Raw genomic sequence first — 10,082 nt, forward strand, 5'->3', positions numbered from 1 at the left:
TCATTCTCTTTCCATTTGGATGGGCTGGGCAACAAAGAAAGCTAGTTCCAAGTTTCTTTCACTCTAGAAAAACAGGGTACCCTAATCCTCCAGTAACTGCCACATCCTACCTCGCAAGTTAGGGACCTGGAGGGCGGACAGAGGAAGGTGCAAGACCGCTCCACCCTCTGTGGGGCCTGAGTCCCGACGAAACCCGCAAAACCCACCCCCGACTGCACGGCCCTCCCAGCTCCACCACTTCCGCTCGCCCCGCCCAACGCGCAGACGGAAGTGGTGCCGCTCGCCCCGCCCAACGCGTAGACGGAAGTGCGGCCGCCTTTACAGGCTCTGTCGCCGGTCAGGGGCTGTGCAGAGCGAGCGGCAGGCGGAACGGAGTTCGCACGTTGCGTTCTGGCCGAGCCTGCGGCGCCGGGAGCCCCAGCGTGGCGGCTGCCCGCACAGGTGGGCGGCGGTGGCGGGTGGGAACGGCTTGCCGGCGGCAGGTGGGGCCGGCGCGCGAGAGCCCGACCGGGGTCAAAGGGCAGCGAGCAGCTTCCCGAGTGGCCTTTCGCCGCCTTCTGGATCCCGCGGGAAGGAGACGCTGTCCCCAAAGACCGAGGCCCGGCCTAGCTAGCTGCCGTCCCGCGAGCACCTTCGTTGCCTCTCACCGTGCTGCTAAGCCAGGCTTTTCATTTTAGTTTTGTCTTTTGCGTTCCAGTTACAGGTATTACCGAAAACGTGCAAGAATTTCGCGTAACGCTTCTTTGGGGGGAAGGTGTCCATATTGAATAGAAGCGGCTCGCTCCGCTGTTGGCGGCGTTTTGCAGGGAAACCCAAGTTGTTAACGAAAGTTCTAGCAGTTGGAAGAAACTCAGGTCGGCCTGAGAACTATATGGAATCGGTTGCGACATTAGAATTGGGTTAATTACTGGTCCTCGCCACCGTTACCGGGAGTTCCGAAATGAACGGCGAATAGTTGCCGCTGGAAGCCATATCCCGTAACCACCGCATGCCGAGGGGGCTGCGTTTCCCCCAGTACGTTAAAGTCCTAGGAGGACTCGAAATAAAAAGTGGCTAGCCAGGCTTTCGGAGTTAAATCAAGTACAGTGTACGGTAGTTGATGACCATGATGTGAAGTTAGATGAAAGTTAAGAAAATTTGTATTAGTCTGAGCGAAATCAGGTCTTTATTTTAAATGCTTTGCTTTTAAAAATCTAAAAACAGGTGCTGGATTAAGTGGTCTGAAAGTTTTGAGATTTAGTGGTAAGAATCTAAAATTTTTTATGGAGATCTGAATTCTAGTCCACTAGTGTATCGGAAAATTCACTGGTTCTGAGTGCCTTATTCTGTAAAGCACCAGTGATTACAATGGTTACTACAATGGTTTTTTCACAGGCTTCTAGTGTATTCTGTATACAGTCAGAATGTTTTGTTTGTAAGTGGTATACATAGTAATTGTTTTTTATCTGTTATACTTAAGTAATTTAAGGTCAGTAAGCTTCCTTTTCCGCATTCTTCTCCCTTCAATTTAGTGACAAGAGATTTAATTTTAAAGCCATCAATCACATTTTGCTTGTATGTAGTGTATCTTCATCTTTAGAGTCACTGGTTAGAAAATTTTCACCTTGAATTCGCATATTAAATTCCATATAAGCTCTTCGAGGGTAGGATTAATGTCTTAATCATTTTAAATGATTATTCCTGGTTTGGGTCTTTTATTCCTCCTAGCCCCCACGCCCCCACAGTCACCCTTTTTAAATTTAAACTGACAAAACTAAGCTTTGGATTCACCAAGAGCAAACCAAAATAATTTTACATGGAAAATACTATTTTCTGTCACTTGAAGATGTGTTTTTAGCCCAGCTGGTTACAACGGGTTAGCAAAAGAATTAGATTAAAAATAAACTTTATTTAGCATCACTTTCAGCAAACGTACATCATTTCTGGGAGGCAGAGACAGCATGAACTTCAGCACTGGCAGCACCGTTGAATCACTTGGGGAGTTCCAAAAATCCTGACCCTTGATCCCTACTCCAGACCGGAAACATTGGAGGCTGGGCCATAGTTATTCTACTTTTTAAAGCTCCCAAGGTATGCAGCCAGGATGAGAACCAGTATGTTAGAGAAATGAGGTTCTTCAGGAGTGTATTCAATTTCTTTGAGGAGGGGAAAGGCTAGAGAGGGACTGGAGCTGCATCTCTAAAATGTAGTCTGGGGCATTTGGGGGAATATCATTAGAGGATTTTATGAGCAGGTATAATGAAATGCTTCATTTGTAAAGTGAACTGTACGATGACCAAGGCCAGTGGGCAGGCTGTTAAAATAATCCAGAGGAACAATGAGAGCATCAACAGTAATGCTAGAGAAAAGAAATGAAAACACATTTGTTCTTTCTCTCTTGGATGTTAAATATTTTTTAAGAAACTGATTATTAAAAAATGTGTTAGAAATATATATACCTCAAATAATTTTCCTTGTTAATAATTTGATAGCTTTATGTTAATATGGGGGTTTTGTTTTTGCTTTTACAGTGCTATAAAATTGATACTAAAGACATGGTTTTCACCCTACTTCATCAACACACTTAAGTTTTCTTTTTGGACCCTTTTTATGCCACAATGGTAAGCTTAGATGTTTATATTTGTGTTTTAGAATGTTTTTTTCCTTCATATTCCATAAAAATATCTGTATTATAGATTGAGAAATTCTTCTGTAACCTGCTCAAGTTACCCTAACTGGGAAATTACTTAACTAATCACATGCAAAATCTTATTCACAAAATAGGGGTTCATCTCTCAATTCAGTGTTAAAGTTATCGTATCCAAGTTATACAGATAATTCTATTTACAATAGTCCAAGTCATTGGTGAGGAGAGTGTATATAACTAGAAATAGTTTTGTGGGTTTCTCATTTTAAAGTTCCTTGTAATTTAGATCAGAAACAAAAATATTTTTAACAAACGTAACCTGCTTACTGCAGATAACATTTAAGTAACATCAGTGTTAGCCTCCTAATGGCATATTTCTGTCACTGACTTACAGTCACTAAACATACGTAGGCTGGGCATTTAACTTTTGCCATTAAAAAATCAAAGACAAAGGGGGGAAAAAATCACTTTTTAATGTTTTAAAGAAGCAGCAGCATTTGACAGTATGAGAATAAATGAGCACTGACCATCATATTCAATAAACCCTAGAAAACATTTATCTTCCTTTTCTTTTGGGACCATACCTCTACTCCTGCCCTATTAGAGAAAAGTAGAGCTGTCTACAGTGGGGTTTAGATCTCACCTTATATTTTGCATCCACATTAGCTAATTCTCTCTAAAGTATTTGAAGAAGGTAGTGAATAAATGATGCTTGTGTTTACATATGCAAGTATATCTCATTAGACCTTTTGAAATTTTGATTTCAGAAGACGAAATATTTACTTGAGAAGACTGGCTATTTAAAATTGTCCTAGAGCATATATTTGATTGTATTTATAATTTTTAATATAAACTTTAAGGATATATGGCCAAAATATTTAAAGAACCTTAGAGATTTAAGTGTATATATCCAGAGTTTTGTTTTTGTGCTGGAAAATGCTTTATACTCAAGAATCTTGTCTTGCATCCTGGGAACCAGTATCACTGGGAATCTTCTTATAAGAGTTTTAAATAAATTGGTATGAATATATTTGAACTGAATCTTTTGAAATGAGGGCATATTTCAGGCTTTTTTCACTTATTACATTTTAGATGTTTGATAATGTGGGTCTTAAATTGCAGTCTGAAAAAGCTAGCTATTTTTGTAATCATGAATTCTTCATCCTTAGGACTAGGGTGGCAGGGTCACTTAAACCTTTCCATGATTTCCAAAGTCTGGCAATATTTATTCTTCCTCTTATCCTCTTGGGATTTTGGTGGGTGCTGGGAGTTTTTACGCCATGCAACTTGGTAGATCGAATTGTTGGAGTCCACAGAGTAAAACAAAAATTTAGGTCCTTGTAAATAAAAAAAGAAATGTAAGTTCTGTGCCTGTCAGTGGAATTAAAAATTACTATCATTGCGAATGAAAAATACAAATGTAAGTTGTTGTTAGGTACCAACATAGTAGCACCACCCTCAATTTTCAGGATTCCTCGGAGATTAGGAGAGCTTAGTCTTTTCTTCACTTTAACTGCATACTTGATGTCCAGTATATTTTCCTGAGTGGTGCTCTTAGAATGTTGAAGAAATTAAAAGTTTATAAAATGGTCATCATTACCATAGCAACCTTGGCCCTGTATTAGCCTCGGAAGCACTGGCTAGAGAAAGCCATTTTAGCGTTTCTTAACCTAATTTGTCATAATCAGGTGCCCAAGACAGCCATATTGTTTTCTTTTTAAGATATCTTGAGCGTACAGTGGAAGAGAGAAATAAAGGAAAATGTGTTAGACCTGTTTTAGAAAATTAAATTTAGACAATTACAAATGTTACGCGTATATAATTTTTTTGTGAAAATAACTAACATTACCAATTACGCTATTTACTTTTACAGCAACAAGCTTTAGAACTAGCTTTGGACCGTGCAGAGGTGAGGCATGATTAAGTTACATATTGAAATAGTGTTGACTTTAATTGGCAGAACTCAGTTTAAGAGATTTTTATCTGATTGTCAAAGGAATACATTGATATTATTTTAGGACAAGTATGAAAATAATTTTGCTGTAAATATATAAAAATACCAGATGATGTTTGGATCATCTGTTTCTTGGAATTCTCAGGTAGTAATACTGTGGAATAAATATTATTTGAACAAGGACGTAGAATTTCTGAAATTAAGTTTTCCTGTTTGGCAAGTTTTCTGATTGCTCAGTTAAAGGGTAAAATAGATGAAAAACAGTCCTTGAAATTAAATACACTGTACACATTTTGAACAACCATAAAACAATATTTCTGACCTGTGAAATCACAGTTGTGGAGCTATATGATTTTGCTTGTAGCAGTGAAATAGTGTGCTGAATTTTAGTGCAGTTAAAATTTCACTTGTTTATAACATTTAGAAGTTAAGTAGTTTTTCCAAAAGGTATGTTTTAGTACGAATCAGACTTGAGTGCCTGAATAGCCTTTTTATCCTTAATACATGTTTTAAATATACTTAATACAGTCATTCATACACTAAACAAAAGGCAAGCTATTTTAAAAATACTTTTCTTTTTTAGTATGTCATTGAAAGTGCTCGACAGAGACCTCCTAAAAGGAAATATCTATCTGGTGGAAGGTATGAATACTTAATTAATGACATCTTAAAGTCATTGAAATATGATGATAGCCACCATTTATTCCATTTCTCCTAGGCAGTTGTGCTAGAAATGTTATATTACAAGTAATTCGCATATATTGGAACTTTCCGAATTGATGTTAGCTATCACGTCCAACCTCACTTCACCCCTAATATTTGTGAAATTGGGAAAAAATTATGGGAAAATCAAAGTAACATTTTATGATTATTCATATCATTTTGTATATTGTCTTTATTACATTTTAGAAAATCTGTATTTCAAAAACTTTATGACTTATATATTGAAGAATGTGAAAAAGAGCCCGAGGTTAAGGTAAGTATAAGTTTTTATGTTGTTACAGCTTTTGAAACGTAGAAGAGAAATTCGAAGGAGTTATATTTGAAGCAGATACCGATTTATATTTTTGTGAGTGAAGTGAACCAATGTCTTTTCCAGCCAGATTCTAGCCAGTTCTGCAGCTGACCTGGAGCCCTGGCTAGTCTGATAGAAGACAGAGATCCCATGCTTAGGTAGGAGAGGAGAACCGTGTTTACTCAGTAACAGTATCTCCTTGGGAAGCCACAGTATATATAATCTCTGCTTTTTTCCCCTCCTGAAAAATGATCTGTAGACTGAAGATAGGAGAAAAGTAACCTATTTCTTCATGATGATTTGCACTGGAAAGTTAAAGCTATTATATGGCATGTAGAAAAATCCAGTATGATAATAAAAAGGTGAATTTGGTCATAAAAATTAGTTCACGGCTCGGTTAACTTAATTCATTTTTATTTAGCATAAAGGTATGGGCAGTTGAAACTTAATAGAAATTGACTTCTTGGTATTTATTGTACCCTTGGGCTTTAAGGGCCTAAAAGAGCTCTATGAGCTTTTGTTATGTCTTTAATATAAAAATGATTATTAATTTACTTTTTGGGCAAAGAAGTAGTGGAATTCTAGTAGTATCTAACCCTTGAAATCTTTACATTAGGAGAAAAATGATTGTGATATGAATAAGTCTTATGGTATGTTTTCCATAAGTTTCATTAAAGTATAATTGACATAAATTGTATGCATATAAATTATCTGTTTTATAAGTTTTGATATGTGTATACATCCATGAAACTATCACTATAATGAATATAATGAACATAGTCTTCCCCTAAGAGACAGAAGTTAGGAGAGACGCATAAAAAAAGATTCTATATTGGGGTTGGCAACCATTTTCCACCAGCCAAATCTGGCCCACAGCATGTTTTTGTAAATAAAGTTATATTGGGATCCAGCCACACCCATCGGTTTATGTCTTCTCTATGGCTGATTTCACAATATAATAGAGTTGAGTAGTTGCAGCACAAACCATATGGCCCACAAGCCTGAGATAATAACTTGTTCTTTAAGAAATGTTTTCTGTCCTCATCTGTATGCTCACCCCAGAACTAAATGGGAATCAACTTGTTTTCTTGAAGAGTATTCATACTGTTAGAATTTATCTAACTATTCTATCTTATGTCAAATCATGAGATTTTTTTTCTGCACTTGAAAAGACTTCAAAACTTTAGTCTTTAATAGTTTCTTTAATATCAAAATGAAGTTTTGCCATTTTTTTTTTCAGTTTGAGTCTTTGATTCTGTGATGATAATAGGTCAAGAATTTATAATTTCTCTGCATATGACTATATATACATATTTAATATAAAATACTCAGAACAGGTTTTTTGACTAACATCTTTTGCAAATAAGATTTGATGACAGAAATTGTTATAGCTGTAAGTGGATTTTATTTTAAATCGTGCATTTCTAAAATAATGGATATTGATGTATGTGTATTATGTTTCCTGGTGGATTTTTTTTTTTCCTGATGGATTTTTTTTAACAAAGTGGTTTCTGAATAATTAAATTGAATTTACAGAAAATAGCTTACCAACTTGTTCAGATCTAATTTAGGCATAAAATATTCAAGAAATACATATTTATGATAATACAACCAAAGAGAATGTCCCAAATTCTTCACTTTTTTATAGACTTTTACTTAACAGAAATTAGAAATGAGAAGAAAACTAATTATATAGCATGTTTTAAGAAAATATTTACATTTAATGGTTTTTACTTAATATTTTAAATACTTGCTACTTACATACTCAAAGGTACATATTTCATATTTCATAGTTTTATAGATCACTAGTTTTTTTTGCCTCTGTATTAATTTACATAAAACCTAGTACTATATCAAAATTAAGTTTGCATAGATGTTGGACAAGTACTTGGTGTCTGTAGTGTTTGTGAATCTTCTCCATGTGTTAGGATAATAATGTGGAGGGAACACCAAAAAAAAAAATTAAGGTCTGCTTTTGTTAAATGATAGCATTATTAAGTTTATGCTGGATTATTTTCATGAGCTCTGCCCTTTTTAAAGCAGAAATTAAGAAGAAATGTGAACTTGTTAGAGAAACTTGTTATGCAAGAGACGTTGTCATGTTTAGTGGTCAACCTTTATCCAGGAAATGAAGGATATTCTTTGATGCTCAGGGGAAAAAATGGATCAGGTAAGAACCTCCTGAGGGCAGCAGCCACAGAAATATTTCTGCTAGGCAGGATGTGATGTCTTTCAAAAGTGGCTTCTTAACCTGCTAACCTGTCCCTCAGATCAGTGATGACTTGATAAAAGAAGACTTCAATGCCACATTTTCCTATATATGATGTTTTGTTAGAATATTAGAAATTATCTCGTAATGTGGTTAGCCTTCCTGAATATGCATTTGAGAAGTATTCTGATTGAGATAGGTCTTTGAAGTTAAAATATAAAAAACATAATTTTAAAATAATTGTCGTTTTTCTTTTTATTGCCGTTAATATTTTAAGATACCATAAAATGTTTTCAGGTATGTTTTTCTGCTGTATTTTGAATATACAGAGTCTGAAATCTTCAAAATTAAGCAGATTTTATTGCCTTTTGAAAAATTTACATATATTAACATTTTACTTATATTAATGTGAATAGAGTTTTAAAATACTAAAGAGTCATCTAAAAGTTTAATATGGTAATAAGTTCTAAAAGGAGCTCGCCTAGTTAAGAATTTTTTTGTGTGTTGATAATTAATTGTAAAATGTAAAACCAAGAGAATTTTATTCTATGAATGACCACTTTTCAGATGAAGTACAAATTATCACTCTGATTTCCAGGTTAGATTAAGCAGTCTTCAAGTACCTCTCAGTTATCAAATGTCAGAATTTTATCATATTTTGATAATTATAACTGCTGGTTGTGATTTGCATTGATTGTTATGCTAGATGTTTTTCCATAATATGTTGGATGTTTTTCTCCTTTCTGTTGTAAAATTCTGTACAGTTTATTAAGTCTTTTAGTAATATGTAAAATGGTCGATTTAAAAGACTTACATAAAAAAGAGAGCCTTTTGGCTTTATGCTCTTCACTTTTTTATGAAAAGTCATCTAAATTATGCATGTAGGCTTTTCTGTGAGCCTCATAATTTTCACAAACTTTATTCTTTTAAAATTAAGATTCTGAGACCATTCGACTGCCTTATGAAGAAGGGGAATTGCTTGAATACTTAGATGCAGAAGAATTACCTCCTATCTTGGTTGATCTCCTAGAAAAATCTCAGGTACAAAATTTTTCTCTTTAAATGTCCTTAGATTTGGCAGCTATATGTTGTTTTGTGATAAAAGATATTTAATCATGTTCTCAACAGTTCTTAGAATATGAAATGAGACATACGTGACTATGTGAAAGTTGGTTTATTATGGGGTATTTATCCTTTAGAATGTACTGAAATGTATAGATTTAGTTGATTCTTCTAAAATTGCTATGACAATTAGCTCATCCACTAGAAATCTCCCTGTAGCTATAATCAAGAAATTATGAAGAAACTACTTATTCCCATTGCTTCACCCTTAGCCATGCTATGTACTTTACTGAGGAAAAAGAAGCTATCACATGGGAAATTTTTTCTCCTAGCACTAGACCACCAGCATCTTCACATCCATGTCCACATTTGCTGTCTGCTTCCTGTTAAAATGGATGAAGTAAGCTTTTCCTAAGGCATCCTCTCCACTTCTGTTATAGATTCTGTTCCTCCTTTTCAGTGACTTATTACTGTAACCTCCCTCTCTTCCATCATCTGTTCTCTCTCTGTTAGCTAAACAATGCAAGCATATTGTACTATTTCCTAACTTAAAAAAATTTTCTGTCCTCATCTTAATTGGTCTCTTGCAGAGTTCATTGCAAATGATTTCTTCCTTCTTGAAATACACTTCTTTTGACTTCTGAAACAACACATTTTTGGTTTTCCTCTCTAATTCTTTAACTGTCTCTTCTGTCTTCTCCGTTCTACCCATAAATATGTTCAGGTATTGGGGTTTTGTCTTAGGCACCCTATTCTTTGGAGTAACACTCCCTGGATGATCTCAACCAGCTTCATGAGTTTTAAAATGACATTTAATATATTGCTTATCTCTCACAGTGACCATTCCAAACTTACATATTATTAGGATATATAATAGATTCTTTAACGTAACAAAACAGAACTTTTTATTTTACCTCCCAAACTGGTCTTTTAAATCTAATGGATGACCCTACTCTTAACCTTTATAACATTCAGTCCATAAGCAAATGTCAGCTGTATCTTCAAAATATATATATGGTCATGACCTGCTATGGTTGCCTTGCTGAACCTTCTGCTTTCATTCTAAAACCCCAGAAATTAGTTCTCCACAGACAGCCAGATGAAGCTTACAAAACAAAAACAGAAAAAGTTCTGTGCTTCAAGTTCTCTAGTGTCCTCTCACTTTACACAAAGCTCCTGCCTTCTTGTCTGTCTTCACCTGCTTATTCTCTTTCCC

The 10,082-nt window shown here is 35.4% G+C and overlaps 1 protein-coding gene across 23 annotated transcripts in view; it reads left to right on the plus strand.

The window, feature by feature from the left end:
• Positions 1 to 282: 282 nt before the first annotated feature.
• SUPT20H (SPT20 homolog, SAGA complex component) overlaps positions 283 to 10,082 on the plus strand; it is a 34,841-nt gene continuing 25,041 nt past the window's right edge. For 14 of the 23 annotated variants that reach the window (XR_003047439.1, XR_003047441.1, XR_003047440.1 and 11 more), the window contains exons 1-7: positions 284 to 441; positions 2,511 to 2,600; positions 4,500 to 4,535; positions 5,164 to 5,222; positions 5,490 to 5,556; positions 7,636 to 7,765; positions 8,742 to 8,845. Coding sequence is in view for 20 of the 23 variants with exons in the window: in XM_006915797.3 (XP_006915859.1) it covers positions 2,598 to 2,600; positions 4,500 to 4,535; positions 5,164 to 5,222; positions 5,490 to 5,556; positions 7,636 to 7,765; positions 8,742 to 8,845 (399 nt within the window). In the remaining 3 variants the exon portion in view is untranslated. Of the gene's footprint in view, positions 442 to 468; positions 704 to 1,894; positions 2,071 to 2,510; positions 2,601 to 4,499; positions 4,536 to 5,163; positions 5,223 to 5,489; positions 5,557 to 7,635; positions 7,766 to 8,741; positions 8,846 to 10,082 lie in introns of those variants that run through there. The other 9 variants (XM_025049529.1, XM_006915807.3, XM_006915804.3 and 6 more) reach the window with 6 other exon arrangements.

This window comes from Pteropus alecto, unplaced genomic scaffold (assembly GCF_000325575.1).
Source record: "Pteropus alecto unplaced genomic scaffold, ASM32557v1 scaffold16, whole genome shotgun sequence".
In the NCBI taxonomy this organism is placed as follows: Eukaryota; Metazoa; Chordata; class Mammalia; order Chiroptera; family Pteropodidae; genus Pteropus; species Pteropus alecto.